Here is a 19161-nt window from a genome sequence, read left to right on the forward strand (position 1 = left end):
TTACCTAAATGTGTAAGCACTGCAGCAGAATGAATCAAAAGGCAATTAGAATCAGATACACGTAAATTAGGAAATGTGTTCTAAACATGCATCAAAAACAGGACCCATTTATGTTAAATGAATTAGGATTTATTATCCATGAACTTTCATTACACCAAATAGGCCAAATTAAAATAGGAAAATACAAACGTGTAAAATTTGCTAAATGAATTTTTAAAGTAACAACATAAGAACACTTAAAAATAGTTCAATTACTCACAACAAGTAAGTTCATAATAGTGTGTCCTATTTCTCCAAAAAGAGGTTTTCGGCCTCTGATACTTGTTAGAGGAGCAGGATATGCTATATATAAGAAAGGAAAACTGGTTACTATCAACAAAAACCAAAAAAAGTCCTGAATTTATTACCTTTAATTCTCATTTTTCAAATATTATGGATAAATAAACCCAATCAGTTGTTAGGGGAAAGTGATGGATGACATTAACCCATACTGTGTATCTACAAGATGCTACATTGAACTGAGAACTTTACATACATTGTCTTATTTAAACCCTGTAACAACCCAATGAGGCAAGTATTTCTCTCTCTACTTTACAAATGGGAAAGCAGAGACATAGAGATTAATAAATTTGCTTATGGTGACTAAGTTAATAACCAGTGAAACAGACTTGAAACTTGGCTTGCCTAATTCCAAAGCATTTAATCTTTTCATTCTACATGTTTCCACAAAATTATGATGGCTGGAAAATTACAATAATGGGCTAGACCCCTATAAAGTTCTGATAATTTAAAAAAGAAATACAAAGAATTAAAGATTTTTAAGGCATTTACAATTAATGTTCAATTGTGCTAACTTATGGATGGTAGTAAACTCTTATAGTTCTTGTGTCAGCATGATGAAAGGGGCACACAGAGTCAATGAAATCAATGCAGAGTAGGAGAAAGGACATGGAGTCTGTCACCTAACTACTTTTTCTTTAGGGCACTATAAATGCTATGCACCAAAAAGGAAAGGATACATTGCAGGCAATGCTGCAAGGCCTCTGGAAGAAAAGGAAGGGGAAAAAAGGAAGGTAAGACTATTTCTCTTACCACAAAAGACAGACACATTTTTAACCTTCAGTTCTCAGCTTAGGTTATAAGCAAACCTTTCATATTAATATACTTCCTTAAAATTCTAAGAAAACAAACCTGACCTCATCTATTTTAAAAACTTAAGTCAGAATAACTCACATCTTTGCTATTACAAACATATTTTGTAGTTTTATAAAGGACAACTAAGTTATCTGGAGGAGAGAGGGTGCAGACTAGAAAAAAAATAAGACAGTGTAAAAGATATTAAAATTATAAATAATATGATTAAGGTAAATGCTGACTTTTTACTTCATCTTTTATGAATGTGGGGGCATCCTTGCAACTTGATAGAGGTAATTTTATTTAAAACATTATCTTCAAAGGTTATGGCTTAGAATGACATGCTGTCAGAGTTACAAAGGGACCTCATAAATCATCTAACCCAACATCTAATAATATTCCAAACAAATGTTCTCAACATATAAGCATAGATAATCCCTATTTGAAAATTACTAATTTCAGACAGTCATTTTCAGTCTTTAATCTTGGAACTCTAACATTTAACACTAACTTTTCCATACATAGGTTATCTCTATAACAAAATAAACGCACATATGCACACACATCACATTTCTATAACAAAATAAACGCGCATATGCACACACATCACACTTCTATAACAAAATAAACGCACATATGCACACACATCACACTTCCAAGTTTGTCTAAAGAGGCATGGGCACCAATAACATCAAATACCATTCTATTTAAAATCTCGCAGAACATAAAGAACTCAGTAAACAGCTGAGACTAGTTAACTTCTATGTATAACTAGTCATTTGCCCCCATTATCACTGAAGAGCTGTCATAGCTGTGTAGCACCATGCCCTGTGATCTTTTGAGAAGTTTCTCATGTTGTTCCATGATCTTCCTACTTTCAGCGTGAGAAAAAACAGACTTAGTATCTAGAAGTGATATTGGCCAAAATAATGGCCAAATTTACAGATCATATGTTCCATAATGATTTAAGATTAGCTAGTATATTGACCTAACCTATAAAAATAGCATTCGAATACTAACATCAGAGAAAATAACAGGCTGAATGGATGAAACATTTGGCTCAGAATGAAATTTCTTAAGCCCTTTGCTTTACACAGTACAAAACTTGAAAGTTAAATGTTGTTTCTTTTCACACAATTTAATAGCATTACATATTTAAATCCTAAACGGTAAGGACCTCCCCACAAATCAGAGTTTAATCAAATTTGCCAAATAGCAAGATTTAAATATCTCTTTCACTGAATTTGTCTATTTTGAAATAGTAATGGTCTCTTTTATAAATTCCCTACATTTAATTTTCCTCCAAGAAAATACCTCTTAAATTATGTTAGCATCAAACACCTAAAACTTTATTACATGTGACATACTTCACATGCAATAAATAAATTATTTCTTGAAAGAAGTCAGAGATAAAGAAAAGGTGAGAATTTAAAAAAGTTTAACATTAGAAATGATTTTGACTTAGAAATAACCATAAACATAAACCTAGACCTTTATTTCTTAACAGCTTTAGACTCTCCAGTTATGTCAAGGGTAGATATGTAAATACACAGGCAAACACAACACACATTCACGTATACACATATACATCAACGATACAATCTACATCACTTTTGGATGATAAGCTTAAACATCAGGAATATAAAAATAAGAATAAGGAAGCGCAAACTCAGAAAAGATGGCACCCACTATTTTTAAGTATTTCCTTCTCTAAAAAGTCAATTCCTAACTATAGTAACTAACTAAGAGGAACAGCACTGATAATCCAGAAATCCTTTATGTTTGGCTTTATGATGTACACAAACTGAGGGGGAACATAATTTACCTTAATACACAGGCAACATAACAAAACGAACTCCTTACAGTATACGCTTTTAAGAAAATTTTTCAAGGTTTGTATGTTTGTTCTGAAATTCAAAAACAATTTCTTGGGGCCGGCCCGGTGGCACAGCGGTTAAGGTCACATGTTCCGATTTGGCAGCCCGGGGTTCGCCAGTTCCGATCCCGGGTTCGGACGTGGCACCATTTGGCAAGCCATGCTGTAGCAGGCGTCCCACATATAAAGTAGAGGAAGATGGGCACAAATGTTAGCTCAGGGCCAGTCTTCCTCAGAAAGAGGAGGAGGACTGGTGGCAGAAGTTAGCTCAGGGCTAATCTTCCTCAAAAAAAAAAAATTTCTTTAAGGTAAATTGATATAATTATTATGAACATCCAGAAACTTCATGACACACCAAGGTTGTGTAGACTAACTCAGTAGTAAAGGAGGGTTGTTTTGGAATTTTAAAAGTACATCAGTACAAAAGTAGTTCCATTAATCTATTAAAAAATTGATTTTAATGATATCCCTGAAAGTTCTTATTTTACAATCAGTATATTTGAACCTATGTAATTTAAATTATTCTAAAACTTACCTTTATATTCTGCACCCAATCTCAACATTAAACGCATAGGAAAAACCTTTGCCCAGGGAATCTCTAGCTTCTGAATAAGAATTCCACAAAGAAAAGGATTACTTGGTAATGGGAGATCATCAAGTTTCTGAAAAGTAGGTGTAATAAACAGAAATCCTCCATGATCCTTGCTACCGAGAAAACTCTCAGTAAAGGTAATATTGTCCAAGTTTTCTATGTATTTTCCTGGAAATAAAATCATTAATAAAAAGATTTTAAGTTGTTTTAAAGAGGCATTCTGTGTTTGAATATCTCAATATAAGCTTCTTAAATAAAGGCAATATAGAATTTTTTTTAAATTTTCACTCTTGAAGAAGTATCTATTAAATACCTTGTGTACACAAAGCTCAGTTATTCCTGGAAATTGGGAATTGTGAACACAAATTCTAAAATGTTTCTAACCATAGGTGTTTTTAAATTTTTCTCCTTACTGCATGGTCTAGTGAAAAATCATGTCTCCCCAGTCTTATATAGACAGTAAGAAAAGCATATAGACATTTAAAAAAAAAAAATCAAGAAGGCAAATATATATCCATTTTTTTAAATTTAAAAAAATCTGTATAAAGAGACTAATCACATAAAATGCTAGATTTAAAGAGACTGAAAATGATGATTAAGGTTTTTTAAGAAATCAACAGTCTCTTCACATAACAAATCTTTAGTACAGTTAGCATAGCGAAAAGCATAAATGCCTTTAATTAATTTATCCATCCCCTAGTCTGAACAGTTCAAAACAAAATGCTATACCTTTTAGAGCATCCTTATACACGGTGATAAATAGTCTGAAGATATCTGTAGGAATAGTATCTTCATTTGGCAAACATAACAATAGAATAATAATTTCTGCCTGTCCCAAGCCATGCAATCCATTGGTTGAGAAGTACCAATATTTGTCTGAGGAATCTTAAGTGATAAAAGCATACAATTATAAATGTCAACTTATATTAACCAAAAAAACTATACATAATTGTCCTTTACACGAAGCACAACTTTTCAAATTCCTTATTTTCCCAAAGTTCTTTTCACAAAAACTTTGAATTGTATTGTATAAGATTAATATAAAAAAAGATAAAGGATGAAAGATTATCTTATGGAGTCAATTAATAAATGACACTAAAATAAAAGATGCACTAACATGCTGAAATGGTAAGAATCAGTTTAGTTTCAAAGAGAACGAAAAGCTGAGAGATGCATTGTTGAGTAGTGAGGATTATTTATTACCGACGACTATTTGTTTTTAATCAGGTCACATGTCACTGACTTTAAAACTGTCTTTACTGCTGCTTTATTTAAGCAAAAAGGATTCTTGCTTATCTCAATTACCAAATTTCAATTTATCTAAAAGCTATATCAAAGAGTCAGTTGTATCATGAGCATCAAAATATAGGTCAGCTACAAGCCCACGACCTTAACCTAGGACTGACTGAGGGACACTAGTAAAAATCCGTAAGCTTGTATTTCAAGTCCTACTGAATATAAATTTGCAAATTTATATTCACATTTGGCTGAAAAACCAATATCCAATGTGGCTTATTTTTCACAGTTGCCAGTCACAATGTACCTGAAGAAGTAATTGATTCAGAAATCCTGCTTACCAATTAGCCAAAGAAAGACAAATCACTACTTACAAAATACTAACTTGACATTCACGAGTAGATTAGCATTCAGGACAAATGTAACAGGATGAAAACCTTCTCCTTCAAGAAGCAAAATAATCTGCTCATGAGATGGGTGTTCTTCTACTACAGGCACTAAATCATGAAAATAACATATTAATTAGGATAAACATGACTTCCTGTTAAATATGCTTGCAATGAAAAAACAGATTTATAAATCCACCAACGGTTTAATCAGATTTAAAAACAAAAGCAAACATGTTTCATAAAATCAATCAACACCTTAGGCAACTGTTATATACTCACTCTTACTTTTCTATTTAGTAAAACTATCAATACAGTAATACATATAATCTTGATATATTATATATATAGTGTACATGCAAATGTTGATTAAATAGCATATTTATACAATTTTAGCACTTTTAACGTTTTAAACACACTTTTGTAAAGCAGATTCCAGTCCACCAACCATTCCAATGATAAATTCTGAAATTTACAAGTCTGTGAAAGTAATCTAGACCCAAGTTGCAAATGCTGCTTGCTGCCATATACCCTATGTCAGTGACAAGCGGCAAAAAAAGATCTGGACAATCAACAGGAAAATAGGCATGGTGTACAAAGAACAAAGCTTAAGATAGTTTTGCTACTAGAGCTAGGTTCAAAAATAGCTCCTACTGACAGAACAGAGATCCTAAGCTTCATTCCCCTACATTATCATGCACAGAACACAATCATTTCATGTTGCAGGATGCAGCTTAATGCCTGGGGTGACAAGGATGTATCCTAGGGAACTACCCTTGAGGTAGGAGCCAGCCACAGAATCTCCAGCTTGAAAAGGACCTTAGAGATCATCTAGGTTCTCCTCTTTTACAAAGGAAACTGAGGTCCAAAGAGATTAAATAACATGCTGCAAGTCATACATGTATTAAGCAGCAGATGAGGATCTAAAATTCCTAGCTCTGTCGTCCAATGCAATACTCTTTTCTTTAGGCACTGTGATCCTTGGAAAAAAAAATGACATGGAGTCAAAACTCTAATATACTGGAAATACTTTTAGGGCTAAAAGTCTATGAGTTTCCCTGTTGTACTGGACTTTTGCCTCATTCTAAATTAGGGACCCAGACGTGATAAATGAATCACATGCAATTCAACTCAAAAGTTCAGATCTTTTTAGAACTTGTTTTCATAGAGTAAGACTTTTTGTAAATTAAAGTTACTGAGCCATAGCAAATATTTCAACCAAACTAAGTTCAAAAAAATGAATTTCATACAACACAGACAAAATTCATCAGTACAGCTTTTTTAAAAAAAACCTCCTTTTTAAATTTAAATAACTGTTATCCTACCTGATCCCTTTTCTCCAGATGAAACCAGAAGAGGAGGCAAGCTGTCCTCATCACTAGGTAGAAGGTTAATCTTATTGCAAACATGCTTGTCAATATCACATAGTAACCTATAATCTGAAATACTAGCAACAGGTAAATCGCTGTTAACTAAGACACCAGTAGGACTCGATGGTTCCTCAATTTCTGCAAAAACATCATCATCTAGTGTAAAAGAACCAGAACTAGGTAAGCCCTCAGTTCCTGAGTTTATAGGCGGTTTTTCCACAGATGGAACCTGAGAAATAGGACTCTGAATTATCTCGTTTCTTGTAATATCTCCTATCTCATTGTTTGTTTTTTCCACTGTAGTAGAACGGGCATGATCCACTGTGTTTACCGTCTGTAAAATATGGAAGGAAAAAAACAAATCAGTTCATATTTTCTGTTCAACTGTGAAATGTTGATCTCTATAGCCAAACACATCTTTTTAATAAGAATATATAAAACCAAAATGGGCTCAGAAATTCTTTAGAAGCCAAATTTCCAAAGAAATAGTACCAATTTATTTATTTACTTACTTTTATTTTTGGTGAGGAAGACTCACCCTGAACGTCTGTTGCCAGTCTTCCTTCCTTTTTTTTTTCTTTTGCTTGAGGAAGATTAGCCCTGAGTTAATATCTGTGCCAATCTTCCTCTATTTTGTACGTGGGATGCCTCCACAGCATGGCTGATGAATAGAGTAGGTCCATTCCCGAGATCCAAACCCACAAAGCCAGGCCACCAAAGCAGAGCATGGGGAAGTTTAACCACTTGGCCATGGAGCTGGCCCCATTTTGCTTTTTTAAATTCAGGAGCATAATGTTTAGCTTCACCATATGCTTGGGTAGGTATTAATAAATTTAATTTTATAGAATGGAAAAAAGAGGCAAGGAGAACTTCAGAATCCTATACCATATCACACAGTGAGCAAGCTGAGTTCAACCCAAGGCTTCTCCTTCTCAAAGCCAAAAAAGCCGTGGGTAGGCAAAGGAGAGGAAAAGGGGGGAAAACAGGGAGGGGAGTGGTTAGGAGGTAGAGTGGTAAATATGTGGCACAATAGTAAACCACCTGGAATAAACTACACCTCAAGTCTGCTTCAATAAAGCCCTTTTCTTTTTGGACTGGCCAAACTTGAGTCAATACTAAATGACAACCATTTATGAACTCAAGTAATACTTACTAGTCTGTTTAGAACTTTCATTTTGATAAAATATTGATTAAGAGTAGATGCTGGCTAAGAAACATACTTTTGGTAATTATGGCTATTTGTAAAACCTAGCTCATAAATTCTTATTGACAAACAGCATCTGTTTATATGGTGTGAAACTGAACAGAGCAGGAGACATATCCATCTTGCCTAACGTATGTATCCAGGATAAACCAGGTAACTGGCACAGAGTACATGCTGAATAAATATTGCTTAACGAATAAAAACATTCCTACTTCATGTATTAATACTCACGTCTATAAGTATTTTGGTACTTTACAACGAGAGTTCTTAGTGGGCTGGGGTTCTATATTATGTATTTCCTATTTAGCACATTTGTATAAATGCAAACATAAATATAACCATCCTATACTTTACTAAATGTTTGAAAATCATTAAATAAATATTAGTCTAAATTAAATTACTAAATCTCAGTTCTATATCCATACACCAGTGGTTCTCAACATGTGGTCCAGGGATCCCTGGGGTCCCCAAGACCCTTTCAGAGAGTCAGAGAAGTCCTAGGCTTTTCTTCATATAATTTAACTAAACAACATAACAAACAGATTGAATATAGAAGCAAATGTGAGAATCTGTCTTCTATTAAGCCACATATTAAAGAAATTTGCAAAAATGTAAAACAATGTTATTCCTCTCATTAAACTTTTGTTTTGAAATTTTTTCCATAAAAATATTATTTCTATTAATATACAGTCATGCACCACATAATGACATTTCAGTCAACAAGGGACCGCACATGACAGTGGTCCCTGAAGATCAGTACCACATAGCCTAGATGTGTAATAGGCTATACCATCTAGGTTTGTATAAGTACTAAGTACTGTAGGGGAGGAAGAAATTTTCCTCTACCCTTCTAGGTTCTTCTGGCTGGTGTTAAGAATTAAATTGACATGAGACAAATTAAAAGGACAAAAACAAACAAAAGCTTAGTAACATGTATCAACAGGAGAAACCCAGGAAAACTGAGTGACTCATCAAAATGGCCAAAGCCCTCACCTTAAATACCCTCAGCTAAAGACAAAAGAAGATGCTGGGGAAAGGTAGAATCGGGGACTTCAAAGGGAAAGAAGGCAATTCACAGGTAGGTGAAAAGCAGCAAACATGTGGAAAACAAGTGTTTGGCCACAGAAACAGAAGAACACAGAGGGGAGCCCACAAACAGGCTTTTCTAGGTTCATCCCTGTCTACCACCTAGTTCATGTGATGCTAAGGTGATAGTTCACTTTCTGAGATTTTTTCAATCTGAATTCTTTTAGGCAATTACAGGGGAGGTAACAAGAAAAACTTTGAGTCTTTTGTTTCTTCAAAGTCATCAGCCTAAAATAATCCTTATGTTAAAGAGATACATTTTAGGGTGGCAAATTTTGTTCCCCTTCAGTATATACTCAATGATGTTCACACAACAAAATAACCTAATGACCACACATTTCTCAGAACATATTCCAGTTGTTAAGTGACACAACTGTAGTCAGTTTATTTTTTAATTAATTTTTTCCTCAATTTTACGACAGTAATTATCAAAAGGTATAACTCACATAACCTATAGCTCTTTGGGGATTTTAATAATGTTTAAGAGCATAAAGCTATCCTGAGACCAAAAAGTTTATGAATCATTGCCTTAAACTGACATTAAAAAGGTAAAATCAAAAATATATTCACTACATCATGTATTTCTCATTTTAGGGAGCTGACAGTGTTAGAAAAAAAAAAGTACTCTAATAATCACATAAGGAATTCTCTACAAAACATAATTTTATTAAATTAACAAGTCATTCTTTAGATTCCTTACCAAGGGTACATCAGGTAAGAGAGGACTAAAGTCTTCAGAACATTTTTTACTGCCAGATGATAATTTTGCTGTATCTGCAACTTCACCATTGGGCAATATGCCATCTGCAAACCATACCCTCTTCTGTTCTTTGGAGCATAATCCTAGAATCAGTTAAAAAAGTAGAGCATTTTAGTTTGGCAATATTGCAATTATTTAATACTAAGTGGGTCAGAAAATGTTTTCAAAAGTTTTTTTTGGTTGTAGAAGATTTGCCCTGAACCAACACCTGTGCCAATCTTCCTCTATTTTGTATGTGGCTTGCCACCACAGCATGGCTGCCAATGAGTGAGGTAGGTCCACGCCTGAGAACTGAACCCAGGCCGCTGAAGCAGAGGGTGCCGAACTTAACCACTAGGCCACGGGGCCAGCCCCTCAAAAGCTTTTTGCTATCCAATGCCAAGCCCTGCATGCTCAGGGCTGCAAAGGACTAAAGAAATGCCCTTTTGTGATTCATCTACCCAGAATGGAAGTCTTTTTCTAATTCATACAAAGGCAGGGGTGGCCCTGGGAATCACTACTCAGAAAAGGAGTAGACAGGTGAGGTTACACCTTAAAGACACAGGGGCAAGTTTAAAGCCTATATTATTAAGGCTAGTTTGTGAGTGTGGAGTGAAGACTGAATAAAATTTAGGGACTAGGGCACAAGAGGGAAAATGGACTAGACCAGAGCACAGCAGATAAGCAAAGAAAAACGTATGAAGAACAGAAAGAGTCATAAAAAGTCTAAAAAAGGAAACAATCACTTGTGCATCAGAGGTCATTTCTTACTTTTAATTTATTTAACAAGAGAAGCATGACATTTCGTTCTTATAATCTGGATACTGAACTTGATTAATAGTTATTATTTTCCTCCCACATTTGGAGGAAATAACTAGACTTCAGTATAAATACTTGCTCTCTTTTGTTATACAAAACCATCTACAGGAAGGCTATGAAAACTGCTGCCAGATGATTTTAGAACAATATAAAAATTAAAAGGATCTTGGGGCCAGCCCCGTGGCACAGTGGTTAAGTTTGGCATGCTCTGCTTTGGAAGTCTGGGTTCGTGGGTTCGGATCCCAGGCCTGGACCTACACCATTTGTCAGCCATGCTGTGGCAGCAGCCCACATACAAAATAGAAGAAAACTGGCACAGATGTTAGCTCAGAGCTAATCTTCCTAAGCAAAAAAAAAAACCCAAAAAGGATAAATATCTACCTTGCAGGACAGTGTTATCTGTTCTGATAAGACTGAAACACAAGGATTATATATAACTTTTACAGTATGGGTGTACATATTAAACAAGGTATCTTTCTTGTATTTGCAATATTTTTATAACTTAATAACTTAGGATGTCAATATTAAGAGAATAAATATTTTTTAAAGCAAATTTTATTCATCTTTAGAGTATAATATACAACCATATATGCTGAATCTCCTTAAGTTACGATAAATGAAAAATAGCTATTAAATGAGAGCAAAACTGAAGCCCAAAATAATTGTCCAAAGTATCTGAATTTGCCTTTAACTGACATGTACAGTTATTTTCTAGCATGTTACAGACTAATAGTTTATATTTTAAAATGTACATGGGCTTTACTCAAGATCCTAAATTACACCAGTTGTAAAAAAGAACAGAGAGCCCAAACATTTAAAAATGGATTTAAAAAACATTTTTTATTGTGGTAAAAGATATATTTAAAAATAGATTTCTAAGGAAAGGGAGATAACGCCCTTTCCTTAAAAGGCTCCTTGGTGGTTCTAGCATTTGCCACTTGGTGTTCCCCAAGAGTCACAGCACCAGACACATGGTAGCCTGACCTCTGGATCCCAGGTGTGAGAACCAAGCAGCTCCTGGTGCTCCTGCCCTGAGCTCCAGTAATATGGCCTCTTCTTTCATTCCCTTAACCCACCGGATGGTAGTTGTTTCCCGCAGTTACTAAACTCTGAGTCACCGAGCATGCCTTTTTTGCTCTTTCAGCCTTCTAACATACATGCATAACCATATTATGCCTTCTGATATCTAGTCTGGTTTCTCTTTCCTCACTAGAACTCTGTCAACACTAGGAAATTTCTCTTTTAATAATTTATCTTTAGTCTAAGACACAGCATTTTCTTCTAGTTACCTTCAACACATGGTTGTTTAAGTGCTGAGATTGGTAAAGCTGTAGGTGAAGTTAGACTGGGTGTGTGAGTCTCCTGAAGAGGCTGGATGGTGGCACACTCATCAGAACGGTTTGATTTAAGACTAGAACCAGTTGGACTCATCATCCTTTCAAATGCCTGAGCTATAAAGGGAAAAAAATAATATTAAAATCTCAGATGTTTTTGAACTTAAAAGTAAATTATGATAACTATACTATTCTTCACGTTGTAAGGAGAAAGAAATCAACAGCTAAGCAAGCAAAAGAAGTAGCACTTGGCAAAGATAATGTCCTTACTTTAGCTGGCAGCACTCCACTTCAGTATAAGCTACCAATTAGTTATTTCAATACTATATTTGGCATATGTTTGATATCTACTAAATAAAATAACTTATTTAATATGACTATCTCTATTTTTGCCCTTGTACCCCTAGATTCTATTTCCAACATAGTTCAGGGTGATTTCTTTAAGCTATAAATCATATCACATCATTCCTCTGTTTAAAATAAAATCCTTTAATGGTTTCCCAACTGGAGTGAAAATTTAACTTGTTACAATGGCTCACAAGACCCTACATAGTTGGCATCCCTACCTCGTCTGCTTTCCCAGTTAGCTGTCTGACCTCATCTCACTCACTGTGATCCAGCCACCCAGGCCTCCTTGTTCTTCAATAAGTCAGGCAAGCACCCTCTTAGCTTAGAATCTTTGCTCGTGTTGTTCTCTCTTCCCGGAATGTTTTTCCCATGGACACTGGCATAGCTTTATTCTCTCACTTTTTTCAAGTCTCTGCTCACATATCATATTATCATAAAGCCTTACTATCACCACCTGATAAAAAATACTACCTCTTGCCACCAATCTGTTATTATCTATCTCTCTTTCACTCTTTTTTTTTCGTTTAGGATATTATCATCACCTGATCGTCTCTTTGCTTACTGTCCATTTCTCCCACATTCATACGCTCCATGAGAACAGGGAGTCTATTTTCTCAGCTGGAGCTCCAAAATGCAGAATAGTGCCTGAACGTTGCTCAATGATTTCACCCAAATAACCAGAAGAGCACCGGTAGCTCTCCCTTCAGCAATTTTCCAAACTGATCTGCTATAAACGCTGCCACTGCTAAAATAATCTTCCATAAGGGCTACTCAACGATAGCACTCTCATGAAACGGCTTCCACCAACCAAGTGAAATCCAGACATCTTCTCTGTGCTTCAAACTAATTTCCAACTTGCCCCCAATCTACCCAACGGCATTCACACACATGCTGCCTTGAAACTTACACAGTCTCAGCACAACTTCCCGGTTATCCAAAATCTCCGTTCAAACTATCTTTTCTTCTAATCCTTCATGAAATGTGTCTCTTGAGCCATCTTTCTCCTCTTATTTAATAACATTATTTTAAATGATCACTTCTACCATTTTCAACCCTAAAGCTGAGGCTAAAATAACTTGTACTTCTGCTTCTTGTGGTGTATAAATTAATGATAAAGAGAACCATAAATAAAATTGCATGCTATAAGATATCAAAACAGAATAAATAAAACAGATAACTAAATAAGCAAATCCATTCCAAAATATTTTCTTTGATAAACCAAAGCTTGAGCCCAATATCCTACCAAGTCTCTTTAATGACTAGATTTTTCTCCCCTCCTGGATCCTTATAGTCAGAATATGTTTTAATGCTCACCCAAAAATCTGGCCTGTCAACTCAAATAACGCCTCAAACCTTCACAGCTGTTTTATTTATTTTTAAGTGGGGAGAGATAATTATGTGGGAGCTTGTTCTAGTATTTCGGAATTCCTCCAGGCTGCCTTGGCTAACAGCACCAGCAGTCGTTTTCTAGGCTATTCAGAGAGCTTAAGAAAAAACAAACAACTATAAGCACTTAAACTAACCTCTTCATGAACAATGGTGGTAATATGGAAATATAAAAAGATGTACACTCTAACATCTTCCAGAGCAGAGGTCAACAGCAGGTAGTAAAACAGCTTACCTCAGGCTAACAGACTCACATCAGAGCTTTTTGGAGAATTGCTGAAAAAATTTATCTTCATTCAAAAGAGAAAAACAAATTATTATCAGGTATTTATCTCCTGGCTAACAGGAAGCAGTGCCTGAGCTAGTGCACAGGCCTAGTCTTAAAAAGTCCCAAGTAATATTTGCTGGGAATTAAACTGTCAACAAATCTTTGAAAATGCCGAGAAGTACTCAAAAGAACAAAAGTGTATTTGAGGAAAAAAACACATACACAAAACTGTGAGAACTCAAATAAGACCACCAAGATTATTGCTCATAATGGTAGCTAGCTAGGGAGCCCGAGAAACAGTAGGAAACACATACAAACGAGAAGGGGGAAAAAAAAATACGAGACAAAAATGTGCAAATAGCGTGGCAGTCCTATGAATTTATCTATAAAATCATAAATATTACTACCTTATCTTTTATTCCCATTTTAGATTGTAATTTTCTAAAGGGAAGGAACTATTATCTTGTCTTACACTATTAATATATAAGATTGAACACTATTTATTGGTAGGTATTCTATAAATGTTTAGATTAAGATGATGAGGATGACGATCATGATGACAAAAACAAATAGGCAGATGAAATGCAGCATTTAGGGACTTGGTACCTGTTAAAAGTTAATGAACTGTCACTCCAGAAACTGAATGGTTCCTTTCCAGACTGGTAGTATTAATTGTGAGAGTGGAACAAAAAGAAGAGAAACCAAGCCTTGGGAGGTCCCACCTAAGCCAGATAAGTCAACACTAGGTCCTCGCCTTAAGAAAATAAAGAAGTTTATCTTTGTCACAATCAATTGTTTTAAAGATATATTCAATTACTAGAAGAAAATATGTCTGGTTATTAATACTCACCTTTACTAATAGTCTCGTAGCAGACTACACACACTCTTGCTTCCTTTTCTAGATACTGCAGTTTACACTTCCTATTACAACAGACACCACAAAATACCTATAAAGAATAAAATATCAAATTTGGTTTTGCTTCAAGCATACTTATACCTACTGAAGGGGGAGGGGACGCTCAAAATCTAATTCACCAAAGGCTATTTTTCTGATAATACAAATAATCTTTCTAATCACCATAATCATAGGTAGTTATTAAAATGATTCTTTTTTTATTACTTAAATGAAGTTTCTGCAATTTAAAATATATCTCTGACAAGGAGATTTCCTTCAACTCAAATTTGTTAACTGGAAGGGAACAAAAACTCTTAAATAAGTTTATAATTTAAAAACCTTTCTGTGGTTCTTCATTTAAAACTTCTAAATGCAGAATATGATTATTTTTCTAAAAGAATAGTTGATCTGAGACCAATATGTTACTGAAAAATGCTGAATAAAAAAATGCAACATTATTTCTATAAGCAACTCTTAGAGTTTATAGATGATTAAGGCAGTCATAGTGCAAATGAGGTCAGCTTCAGTGTTCTGAACCTTGTACAAGCCAATCAGCTTTTTTTTCAGTGTTTCCCTGGGTATTGACCCCAACACTAGCTGCAGAGTGGTCCTAAGATTAAGTATTCAAGGACAAAGGGGGATCCTGCTGGATCTGGACGACTGATGTGTTAATGTTAGAGAGATGATGAGACGTATTCTGAGATTTCAAAAAATTAGTAATAAGTGTTCCTGATTTCCTAATACTTAACACCCACAACAATGTGATATTTACTCAACTCTCAAGCAATCTGTAAAATGATGATGCTTTATGTATTTCCATGTAGGTGAAAAGCAATGATTTTAAATTAATTGAATCTTTTAATCATCTATTAATCAGCTATTCTGTCACATTAAATTTCATTTAAAATGTCTCAAAAGAATAAAAGACTCAAAGATTTGTATAACTTACTTTCCCACACGCTCTGCAGTGGTGTCGCCGTTTTGTAAAAGTAAATTTGACTTGGCAGTTCATACAGTTTGGAGCTTCTGAATCAGGAACCCAAGTAGGTTGTTTCTGGCCCAAAACCAGGCCTTCCTTGCAAGTGTTTGCAGGTAGAGATTCTTCATTTGCGGTGACAAAACTGGATCCACCTTCAAAATTACTTTCTATATCAATGTAATTCGAGTTGAAGCTACCCTGAGGATCAGTTGTAAAATCTGTACTACAGGTGGTTGGAGCAATGGTATTTGCTATGCTGGGTTCACTTTCAGTCACATTTGGAGCATCCGGCTTATTTGGTTCCTTTGAACTCCTTGTTCTTGATGGAACACTAAACAATTGCTTAGGTCTGGCCCCTCCAACATGAACAGATTGACTGTTAATATCAGAGACTGATAAGTCATTCGTAATCTCAGACTTAGTACTGGATAACCCTAGTTCAACTGGAATTGTACTTTTTTCCCCTAAAGAAAGGCCACCATTTTCTGTTGTATTTTGTTTATCAAGTGTTTCACAAATCACATTAATACCAGGACTTTCCCCAGTAGCTCCTGCCTCAGCATTGAAGTATACATTACTGATGTTTCCATCATCTAGGTCTTTCATATCTATCTGACTCATTTGAGATTTTGAGTCATTTACATTTTCTTCAAACGACTTTATGTTACTAGTCTGAAGATACTGTTCAGTCAGAAAGGCATCAAGCTCAGCATCACTAATTAGCATACCACTTTTCATGCCTTCATCAATATTAAAGTAATCTAAGTCTTGCCCATCAATATCATTGCTTGAAAAAGCGAGACCCTCACAACCATCAGGAGACTCTGGGGCATTAGCACCAGAAAGCTCCATCTGAGATTCTGCAGCTACTGAACAACTGGTGTTATCTGGGTAACCCAAAGATTCAACTCTGATTACCATCTGCTCAGGATCTACCTTTCTATCTCCCATCTTTTCAGCTGACAGCTGATGAAGTACGTTTTTACATTTTTCCTGTTTCAAAAGATCAGTCTCCTTCAATGGTTCCCCACCTAGAACACTCTTCTGTATTTCTTTATGCACTGTCACTGCATCTTGTATATTATCTTCATGTTCATTCTGAGGCAAACCATCACCATGCGCTTTACTTTCAACTAATGATCCACACAAAGACCCAGGTACTGGAAGACAGGATAATGAGGAGTATGTATCTTCACCCGAAACATGTAAAGTTGAAGAGGAATCTTGGATTACATCTTTATAATCTTTAGGATCTAAATTTCTTGAGTCTTCTTTTGCAGATTGTTTTATAAATATAGAAGTCCTATCTTCCTGAAAGGAAAAGTCAGGTAATTTGAAATTTTCATCTCCTGAATTTGAATCACTTAAGCACAGACCTTCATTTTTTGGAAGACTGCAAGGCAAAGTACTTGTGCTGCCTCCTTTTAAACATTCTGTGGCAGCTGTGACTGCTACATGTATCTCCTCTTCTACCGAACAGCCATCAGCTTCTACTAATTCACATGGCTGCTTCTTGTGTTGTAGGCTGTCTTTGGCATCAAACATTTTGGAATTTTGTTGAGTCAAGGCAGAGGGTGTGTTAAAATCAAGAACTGGTTCTAACTGATTAGAGATCTTTTGATCATGTAAATTTTCTTTTCCCATATAATTACATGAATCTGAAAGAGCTGTATCTGCTTTTATACCCAATTCTTTAGTTCCACTGATTTCTCTGTTTTGTAATTCAGAGCTGATGACATCATTCTCTTCCTCTCTGACAGTATCATTACCATGGTCTGTTGAAGAAACACAAGGAGCTTCTGACACTGCAGATAAATCCAACCCAATCAAAGAATCTGCACTAGACTTAAAATCCTCTGGCAATAATTTTTTAGTATCTTCTTCACTACTAGTTACATGAACGAGGTTACCCATGTCACGTATCAGATCACATACAGGTTTACTACATCGTCCCACATACAAAGGCTGGATTTCTTCTGACGTGCCACCATCCACAGAAGAAAGGAGATCAAGTCCTGTTACATTTTTTTCATTCTGTATAGAAGTTAGTCCCTCAAGAGTTTTTCCATTCAGGGAAATCTGATTTGTTTCATAGCATGTTTCTGATGAGGCACAATTAATGCATTGTTGATCCTTTGGTAGCAGTGAAGTTAGCTGTGAGGAAGCCAACTCTGAAGAAACTGAACAGTGGTTAGAATCATATGCTTTTTGTGCATCTTGGAGATAATCTTGTTCATCTAATTAAAAAAGAGATACAATGTTATTCAGGAGACCCAAATGAAAAATTATTACAAAGATGTTATGTTTTCTAAGACTTCCAAACTAACTAAACGTTTTTTTAGACCAGATGGATTACTCTTGCAAAATGGTAATAACCTCCAAAATTATTCTTATATGGATTTAAAGTACTTTGGGTTTTTACTTTTTTTTTTTTTTTAAGATTTTATTTTTCCTTTTTCTCCCCAAAGCCCCCTGGTACATAGTTGTGTATTTTTAGTTGTGGGTCCTTCTAGTTGTGGCATGTGGGATGCCGCCTCAGCATGGCTTGATGAGTGGTGCCACGTCTGTGCCCAGGATCAGAACCAGTGAAACCCTGGGCGGCCAAAGCGGAGCGTGCGAACTTAACTACTTGGCCATGGGGTCAGCACCAGGGGTTTCTACTTTTGAATGTAGATGTCATAAAGTGATAGAAATTCCACTCAAAATAACTCATTTGTACTCTAAAATCCAGACTAAGGAAGAGCTGAAAAACAATCTAACGTCTTCATTCTGCCCTCTAGCTTCCTAGTCTTCATTCTGAGATGAGGGAAATATCATCTCTCATAATAATGAAATACCAATTTATGTAGAGCTTTCAAGTTGCTTTTAGCTGGCTCATATGTTGGTTTTGGGTTTTCTTTTAGCTAAATTTGTATGTGGAGAGAAACTTCTGGTTTCCTTACTTTCATTTCTATCTATTGGTTCTATTCAGCATTTTAAGAAAAGACTAATATGCTATAATGAAATAAGTGAAATTTTTTTTTTTTTTTTTACAGAAGATAACTATGTGACCAAAATTGAAACCAAATTTTGCTAAACTCTATTACTGAGATAACCGAATTACAGACATTTTAAAAAGCCATTAGTAACAAACACAAAAAACCAACAAACCTGGATTCTGTTCAAAATCATCAAGGAGTTTGTCCAAGTCACTGACTGCTGCTTTAAAATAACTGTCCATCCTACTTGTAAACTTATTTAGAATTTAATTCTTGTATGCCTAGAAAATAAAAAATATGATAGCTCATTTAATTCTCTAACATATAAATATTATGCCATCTAATGCATGCCAAGAAACAGATAATAGACACAAATAAAAGTTAAGAGTACTGCTTTGAGGAATTTACGATTTAGTTGGGAAAACTCTCTCTGTAAATACAAAAATGACATGAAAACCAACTTTAATGACATAACATGCATATATAAATCACTGTAAATTTTAAAACACATCTAAATAACTTGGTCAAAGA

General features: G+C 35.1%; 1 protein-coding gene across 5 annotated transcripts in view; it reads right to left on the reverse strand.

Moving 5' to 3' along the window:
- The window catches only part of ZFYVE16 (zinc finger FYVE-type containing 16), a 100457-nt gene that overhangs the window by 21716 nt on the left and 59580 nt on the right, over window positions 1-19161 (reverse strand). For all 5 annotated transcript variants that reach the window (XM_070571520.1, XM_008537395.2, XM_008537394.2 and 2 more), the window contains 10 exons: window positions 18803-18911; window positions 15623-17889; window positions 14629-14725; window positions 11732-11893; window positions 9585-9727; window positions 6550-6928; window positions 5213-5335; window positions 4332-4487; window positions 3546-3770; window positions 260-342 (listed from right to left, as the gene is read on the reverse strand). In XM_070571520.1, coding sequence (XP_070427621.1) covers window positions 260-342; window positions 3546-3770; window positions 4332-4487; window positions 5213-5335; window positions 6550-6928; window positions 9585-9727; window positions 11732-11893; window positions 14629-14725; window positions 15623-17889; window positions 18803-18872 — 3705 coding nt within the window. In that variant the 5' untranslated portion in view covers window positions 18873-18911. The remainder of the gene's footprint in view (window positions 1-259; window positions 343-3545; window positions 3771-4331; window positions 4488-5212; window positions 5336-6549; window positions 6929-9584; window positions 9728-11731; window positions 11894-14628; window positions 14726-15622; window positions 17890-18802; window positions 18912-19161) is intronic.

The sequence above is a fragment of the Equus przewalskii genome, chromosome 13 (assembly GCF_037783145.1).
Source record: "Equus przewalskii isolate Varuska chromosome 13, EquPr2, whole genome shotgun sequence".
In the NCBI taxonomy this organism is placed as follows: domain Eukaryota; kingdom Metazoa; phylum Chordata; class Mammalia; order Perissodactyla; family Equidae; genus Equus; species Equus przewalskii.